Genomic DNA, 14,944 nt, shown 5'->3' with positions numbered 1-14,944 from the left:
AATAATTAAATAACGATTAAAATCCACCTGTGTTGTACTCTGCAAGATTTCTGGGTTTTTAATTTTATTTTTTTAAATTCCAATTTGATAAATTACCAGCTACTTGGTGTGATTACTCAAGTAATACCGTGGTTGAGTGTTAATACAGAAGGTAGTATGAAATTAGTTGTGCGTATAGTATTTCAATAACAAGACAATTAAATAACTATTTAAATTTACCTGTATTATACTTTGCATAATTTCTAGGTTGTTAATTTTACTTTTTGAAAATTTCAAATCTATAAATGAAACAGCTAACCAGGTAAATGGTTAATGTATCAATATTAGTAATTAAAATCACACCAGACTGCTTGACTGAATAGTTCATAAGCTGTAAACCATCGATTATTTATTATAGTGTTTTTCAATCTTATATTAGATGTGACAGATTGTCAAAGAGCTAAGGAAACAGTTGCCAATAAAGAATAATATTGAATTACAAATACAGCTTATTTTATGTAAATTAACAGATTTCAACATTTGTACAGACTTTTTTTTTAATTTCTTGATTGGTAAATGGTGTCCTGTTTGATGATAACTTGTGATATCAAAAATGATTTTGAAAAATTCAATTTTCAATGAATTATAATTTTTGAATTCATTAATCAAGCGGACTGGTAAGATTTTAACTACTAATATTCATACATTAACCATTTACTAGGCAAGTTGTTGCATTTATCAATTTAAAATTTAAAAAAAGTAAAATTAATAGCCTGGAATTCATGCAAATTGCAATACAGGGGAATTTAAATAATTATTTAATTATCTTGTTACTGAAATAAGTAGCCATTAAAACTGTGTAGTTATTCTTTCAAAAGAGAAATTCATACTACCATCTGGAATATCAGTCAACCATGGTGTTACTGAAGTAGTTATACTAAGTATCTGGTAATTTTTTAAGTACCAAAATCCAAAGTACCTTTTGGAGATTTTTGGATTCCAACTTTAAGACGTCTTTAACTATCTCACTTTTTATTAAGTCATTACAGCAACACTGTTTCACCCATGATAAAGTAGCGGTGAAAATCAGACCTGCAATAATAATGAAATGATTGTAAGAAATAAATTAATTTGGATCAGCCGTACTTACACCTTTGGCATCTTTTATTTGCAGCCTCATAATTTCTTTAACCTGAACTTTTGACACTGCATATTGTTGATAAAACTGAGAATTGACATCATTACCACCTATAGTTTTTTAGGAATAAGCTTTTTAGTATTGATTAAGTTAATTTATATATGTGTATTAAATAATTACACAGTAAAGAATAACACTTGATAATAAAGTAAATATAAAATAACATTTTACTTTAACGCAGGTTGCGTTGCTTTGTTAACGACCTATACAGATATAGTTAAGACAGTATATAATTACTAATCAGTCGTCTGCAGTGTTACTATATACAATGGCGTTAGTTTATTGATTAGTCGGTGGTGGCGCTGAAATCAGAGGCTGGTAGAGATGCGCTTTGAAGTAAGTGACTGGGCTCAAACTTTTCACCATCGCGGCCAACGCTAACCATGGTCGACATTAGTGGCTAGATGGCGCCACTAGCTACATACACTTACACTTACTGCTCGGACACGACAATCGTCTCTCGGTTTGGTTTCTGTTGGTATGCTCAACCATCCACAAATCGCAATGGACCTAGTTGTCGACATTCAGTATTACAAGGTGAAAAAAGACGTAACTATGCTTAAAGAAGTTGCTGTCGTTGCTTCAAACAATGACTTTTCTGCACATTGGGTAGTAACACTTTCTTGTTGCTTGCAAAAATTGAGAAAGGAGGCACAACGACAAAATATTTGGTTGTTCCAACATCATCATCAACTTGATTTTTTTGAGGCTGAAGTACCTTTAAAGTCAATTTAAAAAATTTTGAATGATATTGGAAGAAGTGCAAGAAAAATTAACGTCAGGGGCTGTGAAAAGTGGTACGATTTACATAAAATTGCTCTTTCTCAGGTAATAGATTTGGAATACGAGATTGACTGTCCACCTTTAAAAAATTTATCATCGGAAATGTATTGTATGTATCACGCATTAAAACCAAATCATCAAAAATATCGGTGTGCCTTAAATAACGCTCATAAACTAAAATCTTGGCTCTGCGAACGTAATGGACAGCTTACAGATACTGAAAATCCTGTCACAAATCAAAACGCATACCACTGGTGTGTTTTCAGCCGATCAGATCCTACGGGTGTGGACGAAACCAACAGCACTCGTTATTAACACTGATGATCACACAAAACCAGGTATTCATTGGGTTGCTGTATACGTTGATGCACTTTCCAATGGCTTATATTTCGATAGCTCTGGTATTCAACCTTATGTACCGCAGCACATTAAACGATTTCGTAAAAATTGTAAGAAACTGCGTTGGAATGTCAAACAGTTACAAAACATGTCTTCAAACGTATGTGGTCAATTTTGTTTGATGTTTTTGTTTTACATGAGCAACGGTTTGGGTTTTCAAAAATATCTTCCGCTGACAATTTTTCCGCTGATTTTAAAAAGAATGACGAAATTGTCAGACGTTTGATTTCTTTGAGGTGTAGCAAAGAAATTTTGAAAAGCTCGGTGTCGGGCAGTAGCGGTTGTCTGGTGAAACGTTTACAAAAAAAATGCAGTAAAATCTCTTTTATATAAGTGTATCCATGAATATACTTGCAATTTGCAGTCTGCGCATTCTTGAACGTCTAGTTACAAGTACTAATGTTACATTATTATGAATTCCAAAAATAAACAATTTCAGCGTTTTTCGATTCTGCCTCTGAATGCTAATAGTTTGTAAAAAATTTCATACTCAGCGTTTTTTATCCGCGCGCGATACACGATCAGACTTGCTTCAATTAAAGGTGTCCTGGATATGTTGTCAACGCAATTTTTCATACTACAACGTGACTTACCACCTCCAAACATCTTTCACACTGTCTCTTTTGAGCTACGACTTGTATAAAAGAGTCGGATTAGTCATTAGTCTCTGACTGATCGTCATTTCGTCAATACAATTAAACAGAAAAATGAAGTTCCAGAAAAAGAGGGTTGGGGAGTCGGTAGCAATCGATCTCTCAAGCGTAAAGCAGTATCAACAGTCACCTCCGTAGATTTTTTGCAAGCTTTATGGAATGGTTTTACAAAACCGACGTTTCATCCCTGTTTTTAATGTAACGATCGTGCTCACGCAAACGCACGCGTAAGTGTCTCTTACTTTTGACAATGTAACACAGTCCGCACCTACATGAAATTTCATAGACAATGTCACTCATATCTAACTCATTTATTGAGTCCTTTTGCCACCTAATAATGTGAGTCAATATTCCAGAGCCTGTGTAAACAATATGAATATTGTATTTGGATGAGGCCCTGCGGAGAGTCGTCTCTATGGGCTGAAAGTAGGGAAAACAAGAAATACATTTCTGTTCGGAACTGATGCATTTAAGGAACGAGAATCAACATTTGCATCATATTTTTAAAGGCTTAGAACACGAGATTCCTGAAAACTCTTTTCTGTCTGTTAAGAAATTCTAGCTTTTATGTATCTGTTAATAAAGGATAAAGGATAAGCATTGTCGGAAAGAATCTTACGAGGTTACATGTGTGCGCCTTATTTATACAACTTCAAGACATTTTAATTTGTTAGTTTGACTTTTATAATGGCTAAGGACATTGCTGTAACATGTTATTAAATCTTTAGGCGCCATTAGTGTCCTTTTTACGTGCTATCTTGACACTTACATGGTAAATTAATGTTTTCAATAAAAGTTGTTTATATAAATTGATTCTTTCTTTTTTTTGACATGCATGCAAATTTGAACCCTTCTACCTCCATGTTTTTTCTATATTCTTTCTGAAAAAGAGCTAATAAATACATAATTGTTTTGTGTTGAGGTTTGAATCTGAGGGATTCTCGAATATTTTGTCGTAAGGTTAACACACAAGAATTGGAAACGCTGAATTAATGGAAATAATCAATTTATTATAAAACTTCCTATTTATTTTACACTTTTAACATCCTAAATTCTATCAGGCTTACGACTAATATACTAAGCCATATAAATTTACTTAATGCCTGAACGCTGAGTGAGTTTATAGAGAGAATCAGACTGTTGTAATAGAACGAAAACTCCAACGAAACGATAGAACGCTCGCTGGAATACAATAAGATAGTTACAATTCACAAAACGAGACACTAGATTGACTATAGAGATCTCGCTTGAGGTGCGCGGGGGGCTCGACGGTCAGAAGCGGACTGACAAGCGCGCGTTGTCTCTCGACGAGAGAGCCGCAGCTCTCTTTACAGGCAAGTCTAATTGGTCAGAGAGACACGATGAGTTGGACTCTCATTGGCGCATATTGATGTCAGCTCAACCTGTAAATACTAAGCATTAAGCGCGCCTATATTTAAACTCAATACCGAACATTTTCCCCCACCTTTGCTTCGACCAGGGAAGAAGCAAACAATAAATCAAGCAAACTAAAGAGCCAAACTGATTGTATTTGGCTCCACTAAAGTAACAAAAAAGACTGAATTTAGTTTTTGTAAACGCAACTAATCAATAGAACTAACAAACTATTTATGATTCTAACCTTTCGCTTTCAATTCATAAAACTAACTTATTAATAGGCCTAATTAGGGTAGTAGCCGAGGTTTTTAATTTTACAATTCTTACTTTTGAATCAGAGCCCGGAAATATTTCAATGATGCGAGCTAAAGGCCAACATCCGGGGGGATTGTTTTCACTACGAATTAGAACTAAATCATTCACCTGAAACGAGCGCTTCGGGACTACCCACTTTGACCTTTGTTGCAGTGATGTTAAATACTCTTCTGACCATCGATGCCAAAAACTCTGGTTTAATTGCGATATAAGCTTCCATCTGTGTAAACATGAGATTTTAACATCTGTAAGGTTTACTTCAGGCAATATGGTAACTGGACGCAAATTGATAAGATGAGCAGGAGTTAGGCAATCAAGATCGCGGGGATCACTCGTTAAGGGAGATATAGGGCGCGAATTCAGACATACCTCTATTTTACAAAGTAATGTTGAATACTCTTATAAATGTGAAGACCTGCTCACCGATAACTCTCTTCAAATGTTTCTTAGTTGATTTGACAGCTGCCTCCCATAAACCCCCCATATGCGGAGCGGCTGGGGCATTGAAATGCCAATTGGTTTTTAATATCTCTAACTTGTGAATTAGGTCAGCCGATTTGCAAAGTTCAAGCCAATTACTTCTCAGTTCCTTATCAGCGCCAACAAAATTTGTTCCCCTATCACTAAAAAGGTCCGAGCAATGACCTCGTCTCGCTATAAAACGCTGAAAGGCGGCTATAAATCCTTCTGAACTGTAGTCTTCAACTATTTCTAAATGAACAGCGCGAGTGTTCATACAAACGAAAACAGCCACATAGCCTTTAGTCGTGCCTTTACCCCTGGTTTTAGAAAGTCTGACCGACAGCGGACCGGCGTAATCTACACCTGCCTTAAGAAAAGCTGCGGAAGGTACGACTCGAGCGCTAGGCAGGTCGGCCATAAGCTGACTTGGAGTTACAGCAGAATATCGTTTACAAGTAAAACACTTGGTAGTAACAGAGCGAACACTTTGACGACCACGTATAATCCAATACTCACGACGACAAGTACTTAATGTTAGTTGAGGTCCGCCGTGTAAAGTAATCTTATGAGCTTGTTCTATTATCAATTTGGTGAGATGGTCACTCGAGGCTAGGATCAACGGGTATTTAACATTGAAACCTAACAAAGAATGGCTCAAACGACCCCCAACCCTAATCAAACCATCTTTAAGAAATGGTTTGAGCTTAATTAAAGAACTTTTGGATGGTAAACTAACTACTTGCTCACTAGATTCTGATAACAACTTTAACTCTAAAGAAAAATGAGTAGTTTGATGAAGGTAAACCATTAGCAATTTAGAATTCGTGAGTTCAGAAACTGTAAGCGATAAATTTGCACGAGAAACAATAGCATCTACCTCAAGAAACAATAACTGAGTTTTTTTTTCAACACGAGCTAGTAATTTGTAAAAAAATCTTAAACAATATGCAGTCACACGTGATAGTTTATCTAAATTAGAGTATTGGTAGTAGAGATCCCAAGTAGAAGTTGATTGAGTTTGCTGGTGACTAACGGTATGAACCGATTCATCAGTTGAAACTGTCAACGGAGTTTGAAAGTCGCGATACTCGGGATGAAGCTCGTGTAGTAAACTAGGACCACAGAACCATTCCGAATCTACGCTCAACTGAGATGGCAAGACACCTCGAGAGGCAATGTCTGCTGGATTTAATTTACCCGATACGTGATGCCAGTAAGCATTTGGAACTAACTGATGAATGTCACTACAACGATTAGCTATGAAAGTAGGCCATTTGGAGGGTTGAGCGTGTAACCAGTACAAAACATCTTTGGAGTCTGACCATAAATGAATAGAATCGATGCATAGTTTTGAACTAAGACTAAATAGGTGGGTAATTTTGGCTAATAGTTGAGCAGCGCAGAGTTCGAGCCGCGGAATACTTAGAACTTTTAGTGGAGCTACTTTCGTCTTGGCTAACTGGAGTGACACGCTAACTTGATCTCCTTGAACCATACGAGTGTACAAGACGGCAGCGTAAGCTGATTTTGAGGCATCAGCATAACCATGTAACTCAATCGAATTAACTTGCGGATTGAAACTATTCCATCTAGGTATGCTAATGTTATTCAGTTCTAGAATTTGTGACAACCAAGGTAACCATTTATCCGTTATTTCCTTTGGAGCTGGAGAGTCCCAATCTATTTTGACTAACCATAACAATTGTAAAAGAATTTTGGCATACACGATTACTGGAGAGAGCCAACCAAGGGGGTCGTAGAAACGAGCTATGTAAGAGAGTATAGATCTTTTGGACCATTTATCTTGAACAGGAGGATCGTGTACACGGTAACGAAAAAGGTCTTCTAACGGAAACCAAACTATACCTAGCACCTGAACCGATGAATCTACTTCACTCAAGGAAACCGAAGGCGAGTCGGCTAACAATAGAGTGGACACTCCGTGTAAAAGCTTCAAATTATTAGCAGACCACTTATGTAGCGAGAAACCACCAAGAGTAGTAACCTTTATCACTTGGTCTCTTTTGTCTAGAGCCTCCTTCAAAGTATGACCTCCCGAGAGGACGTCCATGTAGATTTCGTTACTTAACACCGAAGAAGCCATTGGGTATTCCTCACTATAGTCTATAGCTAACTGTTTCAAGACTCGAGACGCTAAAAAGGGTGAACAAGCTAAACCGTAAGTAACGGTTTTTAACGTGTAAATCTGCATAGTCTCTGAAGACTGAAACCGCCAGCAAATGCACTGAAATTTCCTATCTGATTCATTTATCCAGATCTGGCGGAACATTTTCTCAATATCTGAAGTAAATGCGAATTCGTAATTTCGCCAAGAAGAAATAAGCTCAGGAAGACAAGGTAACAGATTAGGGCCTGCATGAAGCAATTCGTTAAGTGAAGTACCTCCAGGAGTCTTGGCAGAGCCATTGAAGACCGTTCGAAGTTTAGTGGTGGTGCTCGATATCTTAATAACACCGTGATGCGGCATGAACCAACACTCTTTGACTAAAGCATCATCCAGTGTAGACATGTGATCTAGATCTCGATATTTCTGCATAAAATTTATGTACAAAGTAGATAAGTCGGGATATCGATGAAATCTACGTTCTAAATTAGCCATCATTGACAACGATAAAAACCTAGAATCCTCGCGAGACTTTTGATAACTGTTAGGATCAACTCTGAAGGGTAATCTGACCACATAGCGACCAGATTCATCTCGGTAGTGCGTGTGCGCGAAGTAGTCTTCGCAAGCTCGCTCATCGGCGGTGAGCTTCTGAGTAGGACTGCTAGAGAGCTCTTCTACTTCCCAAAAGCGCTGAAGCAGCGGTAACAACTGAGACTCATCGTAACAGTGAAGCGAGAATTGAGAACTAGAAGAAGGCTTAGCAGAACCAATAGAGCCAGACAGAATCCAACCAAGTAGAGTACGCGACGCTATGGGCTCATTGGTATTACCCTTTCTAAGGCCTTCTTCTACAATTTGAGCATGAACTGCAGCTCCAAAAATGATATCAATTTTATCTGAACTTGTATATTGAGGATCGGCTAATTCAAGATCGTCTAAATAGTGTAAATTTGATTTAAATCGACTAGCAGGAGGCTGATATGACGAAACCTGTGGCAATACTTTCGCTTCGACTAACAACTGGAATTTCGAGGGGAACCTAGGTCGAACATTAAAACTAACTATACCTTTAGCAACTCCAACTAAAGCACCACCTGTTCCCGAGATGGGAATACTCGAGTGTTGACGCTTTAGCCTTAGAATATCACAGAGCGAATCAGTTATGATAGAACACTGCGAGCATTGATCTATAAGAGCTCTAACTAACAAACGTACACCAGTAGGTCCAGTGACGTAAACTCGAGCAGTAGCCAGTAATACACCAAGACCACGAGAAACAGACGAATCAGTATGATGAGAAGTCTGCTCAGAGTCACTACCTTTAGAGTAATTGGCTTTGCTAGAATTTAAGTGAGTATCATGAGGCTCTTGACTCTGAACAGGCTTTGGAATATGTAAGAGGGTATGATGCCTTCTCTTACAATTAAGACAACTATACTTGGACTTGCAATCCTTCAACTGATGATGACCTAGACAATTAAAACACAATCTATCTTTGACTACTAACTCCTTTCGAGCATCAACCTCCATTCTTTTGAAACGTTCACACTTAGAAAGAGTATGATCACCTTTACACTCTGAACATACCAGGACATTCTTAACTACTCCCTGACTATCAGCTGAATCGGAAACATTGGACTGATGAGAGACAGAAGCAGATGCCTTCGGGACAGGTTTCGAAAGTGGTGGCTTAGGGTTTGAACTAACTGTTTCACACGATTCAAGAGTTATGATTTGTGAAGAGATAAATTCCCGTAGTTGGATTAGAGTGGGTGGTTGAGTGCTACTACCTAGGAATTTACTCCAATCTTTATTGGTTGTGATGTCAAACTTACTAACTGTTAGAGCAATATAGAGATCCCCTGTGCCTAAATCACGGCCTAATGCATTTAATGAATCGATTGTGCTAATCATCTCCTTACTAATGCGTTTCAACTCTAAACAGGAGTCCGACTTCATGGGTTTACAAGTTATCAAACGATTTAAGTAATTAGTTACAAGGCGACGCTGACTATCATAATAATCAAGTAGAGTTTGCCAAGCTAATGGATATTGATCCTCTGCCCAAGGAACAGATTTAATTATATCGAAAGCGTCACCACTCAAATGAACTCGCAGCTGATAGTACTTGATAATGTTGTCGATATCAATTTTTCTATGCACAAGAGAGCGAAATGTATCACGGAAATTTTCCCATTCGGAATATTTTCCTGTAAACTTCGGTAGCTCTATACGCGTCAAGTAAGAGTTGCTAGTAGGCTGAGCACCGGGTGTTGGTAATGGGGCTGGCGGTAATGGATCTTGAGCACTAGCTCTCCTAATAAACTCTAAAAAGTCCCCTTTTACCGAATAATATAAGTCATCTGCCTTATCCGGTAACTCAGTAGAAAAATACAAATGATTTTCATCTAACGTAGTAAGCGACATTATCTGATCATGGATTTCGCCAAAACGCGCTATGCACTTATCTAGTGCTTCAAGGCATGCTTCAGCCCTTCCTCTGGTCATTTTTTCGGAACCGGATTTTTTAAAGTTCTCATAATAACTGCCAATTTTATTAAATATCTTAGTTTGAATTTGGTACAAGGCTTCCATCTTTACTTCCCTACTTAAATGACCAGAGAAACAGCAAAACTACGTAGATAATTTGAGATTTGACTTTAACTCGATTGTTACGGAAAGCAACTTAACCTAGAACTGTCACGCGTCTTATCTAGGAATTTAAAATTAACTTAGTGTCTCTAATTTCAATTATGCTGCGGCAGCAAAATGCAGTGACACATGCAGCGTCGTCTTCCGGGCCTGCAGACGAGCAGGCAACGTAGCAGTGGCGTTGTCCTTGTGGGCCTGCTGAGGCAGCAGGCAACGCAGCAGCGTCGTGGCGGCAGCGACGTCGTCGGCAGGGCGTGCAGGGCGACGAGCACGCAGCACGTAGTAGTGTGGACGACGTTGAGGGGCCGGCAGAAGCAGGCGGTCACGTAGCACGTGGCGGCAACGACGTCGTCAACAGGGCGTGCAGGAGGACGAGCACGCAGCACGTAGTAGTGTGGACGACGTTGAGGGGCCGGCAGAAGCAGGCGGTCACGTAGCACGTGGCGGCAACGACGTCGTCGGCAGGGCGTGCAGGGGGATGAGCACGCAGCACCTAGTAGCGTGGACGACGTTGAGGGGCCGGCAGAAGCAGGCGGTCACGTAGCACGTGGCGGCAACGACGTCGTCGGCAGGGCGTGCAGGGGGACGAGCACGCAGCACCTAGTAGCGTGGACGACGTTGAGGGGCCGGCAGTAGCAGGCGGTCACGTAGCACGTGGCGGCAACGACGTCGTCGGCAGGGCGTGCAGGGGGACGAGCACGCAGCACCTAGTATCGTGGACGACGTTGAGGGGCCCGCAGAAGCAGGCGGTCACGTAGCACGTGGCGGCAGCGACGTCGTCGGCAGGGCGTGCAGGGGGGCGAGCACGACGCACGTAGTAGCGTGGACGACGTTGAGGGGCCGGCAGAAGCAGGCGGTCACGTAGCACGTGGCGGCAGCGACGTCGTCGACAGGGCGGGCAGGGGGGCGAGCACGACAAAGTCGCTGAGATCAAGAAGCGCCTGCACAGACAGAGAGAAATAAGCCTTGCCCTTACTACTTACTTTTTTTTTTTTTTTTTAACAAGGCCAGCCCGGTGTTGCCCTGCCGTCCGTCCTTCCGTCGAGCTCGAAGTACTCAAAAAAGGGGGGGGGCGTCTTTCTCTTTTAGCGAGAAGAGACGGTGCACACTGAACTTTAACTGCTGGCGCAAAATGGCCGAAGGCTTTGTGCGAGCCGCGCGCAATGTTTGTGTGCGTGAGAGAACAACACCTACGAAAAAAAAGAAGAGAGAAGTCGAGCGCGGCAATCAAGATGGCTGTATTTCTTATAGCCACGTGCTTAATGGCGATACGCGTTCTCGTTCACTTCACACTCACTCGCGTCAGGTCCCTGTTCGAGCGCCAAATGTTTTGTGTTGAGGTTTGAATCTGAGGGATTCTCGAATATTTTGTCGTAAGGTTAACACACAAGAATTGGAAACGCTGAATTAATGGAAATAATCAATTTATTATAAAACTTCCTATTTATTTTACACTTTTAACATCCTAAATTCTATCAGGCTTACGACTAATATACTAAGCCATATAAATTTACTTAATGCCTGAACGCTGAGTGAGTTTATAGAGAGAATCAGACTGTTGTAATAGAACGAAAACTCCAACGAAACGATAGAACGCTCGCTGGAATACAATAAGATAGTTACAATTCACAAAACGAGACACTAGATTGACTATAGAGATCTCGCTTGAGGTGCGCGGGGGGCTCGACGGTCAGAAGCGGACTGACAAGCGCGCGTTGTCTCTCGACGAGAGAGCCGCAGCTCTCTTTACAGGCAAGTCTAATTGGTCAGAGAGACACGATGAGTTGGACTCTCATTGGCGCATATTGATGTCAGCTCAACCTGTAAATACTAAGCATTAAGCGCGCCTATATTTAAACTCAATACCGAACAATAATAGTAATCATTTAATCTTTCTATAATTTTTATCAGATAAGTTTATAATTCACAGACTAAAAATCTGTGTTCTGAAAAAATTTTTTTTTCTTCTATTTAAGGTTATAACGTACATAAACCAGTTTTAGTATAAAAACTTGAAGAATAATTTTGTGTTAGAAAATAGTTTTAATCATTCCACAGCATAAGAATTTTAACTTCAATTTTTTTTTTAATAGAGGGGGAAATAACTTAGCAATTGTCAGCAAAAATATTTATACTCAGTTATTTTGCATTAACTTATGCGAAATAATCCTCTGAAATCGAATTTGCATGTTGTCAGGTCTAAAATTTGGTCAATAATTGTTTAAACAATTTTTTTTAAACAAATTTTGCAAAATTTTATTTTGACTCGAAAAACGTTTTTTTACTATCTTTGGACTACAAACAAAAAAGTCTTTTGCAAATTTTTTCTACAGTTAATACTTTTCGAAATATTAATTATTAAAGTTTTAAAAAATGCGGAAATGGCTATTTTTATCCATGGAAAACGATATGAAAAACCAACAATTGTCATGTTGTCAAAGTTCTTAAGTACTTCGTAAACATCCTTGTACATATTCTCAAAGCTCTTTAGACTGTTATTTTATTGTAACCCCTTGTTTTTCAATTCTGTTTTGGGCTTTGTGACGCTATGAAAAAGTATATATATAAATATATATATATATATATATATATATTATAAACAGAGACGCAGACCTTCATACGTGAGCCTCATTTTTGTCATCTGTAATATAAGGTAAAACTATTACAGTTTTTCATTTAATTTAGTTACATTTTATGTTTGATCCCCTTAGCCCAACAACTTTTCTTTAACTTCTACTTTAATAATTATCAAATTAAATTCTTTGGGTTTTTGATTAATTTTACTTTATTTGACTTTACTTTCTTTACAATAAAAACATTTTGAGGCTTACGTTCATAATATTTATCATAACGTCTGGCAACTCATAGTGGTTAAAAAACTAAATAAAGTATAATCAATAGTGCATTGAGTCCTCAAATATCCAGCAAATCCGCACCTTTCTCTCGCCATGGGCTCTGCTGTCATTTCATTTTACCCCCTCCAACGACTAGCACACAGCAAATGTGTGTGTGTGTGTGTGTGTGTGTGTGTGTGTGGCTGTGTGAGTATTCGTACTTGTGTTAAAAGGCATGATTCTCAATAAATTTAATAGTTAGAGATTTTCAAACAAAGTTATATTAAATTCTCACATTTTTTCAGATGGATGAAAAAAACTCCTTACATTGCTCTATTTTATCTGATGGACACATGACTCCGGAAGAAGTTGAAAGACATTTGGAATCACGTCAAAACTATCTAGAATTGCTTCCAGAAAAAGCACCACCTACAGTTCCAACAGAAATGTTTAGTAATGATGCATCACCAGACAAATTGGAATGAAAATTGATTCTTTTTAGTTTTTTACAATAAATCTTTGAATTATGATAAAAAAAATAAATTTTCTTTCTCGTGCAGTAACTTTATTTTTAGGGAAACAGTTTCTTACTAAAAAAAAAACTTTTTTCATGTATTTGTTTTCAAAAAATTATTTGATATTGGTGTATTGTTATCATAAAAGTAAGTTTTATTTAGTAAAAAGGTTAATTTCATAGAATATTATACAAGCTAATATACTACCATATGCTTAAACTGTACACATTTCATTCCTCTTTTTCTTAAAAGAAGGAGCTGAGATCAATACTTTATGAGAAAAGCGATACAGTTTCTATGGCTTCATAAAATATTACGAATGAGCAGGTAATATTTTTAATAATATTGAGAAGTGTTTTTTAATACAGCAATTGGAAAGGTATCTATTAATTTGCCTTGTGTTTCTTTTTTATTTTTATACATTAAGCCATCGGGCATTTTTCGATCAGTTTCTAAACGTTATGGGCAATAAACAGAAAATAACCAACTAATTATATCTCATTACTCCTATCTAATAAATTTCGGGAAAAATAATTCTGGGTCGCAAAAAAAACAAAAAGGTCTGCTAAATCCTATACAACGAATAAGTTTTATTTATAAAATTAAAAATACCAAATTAAGAAATAATTCAACCACGTTCATACATATCAAGTTTAGAACTCATGTTCGATAGTTTGATGAAAGTTTGCTTAAAAAACATACAATACTTAAATACCGATCGGATAATTAAAACTTTCTTTTCTTCACTACTTCAAGTATAACCTTCCTATTCATTACCAGACTATTAACAACACAAAAACAAAAAAAGTTATGCGAGTACAAAAGTATAACTAAAGTCAATTTTTCATTTGTTTAAGATCACTCAAATTCTAAGAAAAACGCACATGTTAAAACGTTAGTTGACTTCCTTCGAGTGTACTCAGACTGTTTATGTTAAAATCAATGAATAAAAAAAATTTGCCCACTCTTCATAGTTTCTAAAACAGAGTGTTATTTGTAAATTTTAGATATTAAATGTAGTAGCAGCTGTACATAACTATTGGTTGTATTGCAAATACAAGTTGAATTTTATATCTATAACCCACTTCTAAATATTGTAGCTAAAATAGTGAGCCACAATAGATTAATTAAGTTACGCTATCAAGATCCTCGTCTGAAACCTAATAAATCAAAATATATGGTTATAAAAAATGTTTTCATGTTAATTAAAATTATTTACCGCCGGGAAGAAAGAAAATACTGTAATAATTGATCATTTTGCACTAGCGTTTCCATGTAAGGTTCTTAAAAGGATAATCAATAACTGTACGAGACAGAAATAAAGACAGGTTTTGTCTCACCGCAAAAAAACTCCTTTATGTTAAACGTTGAAGACCAGGTGAATTCTTAACCAATCAGTTGTTTACAGAACAAAAGTAAATTAACCACAGATTTAATGTTACGATGTTTTGTTGGCCTTATTCACTGACTTTATTGTTGTCTTGAGAAAAATAATTACTTACAAAAAGCCATTTAGAATTTTAACAATGTCAAACTAAAAAAAAAAACCTTAAACAAAAAGCAACGGGCAGAAAGATGAGGCATACAGAGATAGAGATTTATGATCTATAAATAAAATTTCGTACAATCCGCTTCATAGATTCAGAATC

At 37.6% G+C, this 14,944-nt stretch overlaps 1 protein-coding gene across 4 annotated transcripts in view; it reads left to right on the top strand.

Moving 5' to 3' along the window:
- The window catches only part of LOC106641916 (uncharacterized), a 243,349-nt gene extending 230,016 nt beyond the window's left edge, over positions 1-13,333 (top strand). For all 4 annotated transcript variants that reach the window (XM_089594662.1, XM_089594661.1, XM_014356496.2 and 1 more), the window contains one exon: positions 13,086-13,333. In XM_089594662.1, the coding sequence (XP_089450788.1) occupies positions 13,086-13,265 (180 nt within the window). In that variant the 3' untranslated portion in view covers positions 13,266-13,333. The remainder of the gene's footprint in view (positions 1-13,085) is intronic.
- The last annotated feature ends 1,611 nt before the right edge of the window (positions 13,334-14,944 follow it).

This window comes from Copidosoma floridanum, unplaced genomic scaffold (assembly GCF_036245765.1).
Source record: "Copidosoma floridanum isolate Cflo_tuat_1 unplaced genomic scaffold, Cflo_Japanese_pri ptg000021l, whole genome shotgun sequence".
In the NCBI taxonomy this organism is placed as follows: Eukaryota; Metazoa; Arthropoda; class Insecta; order Hymenoptera; family Encyrtidae; genus Copidosoma; species Copidosoma floridanum.
The sequence above is the reverse complement of the archived record's forward strand: the minus strand, read 5'-3'. Positions and strand labels throughout refer to the sequence as shown.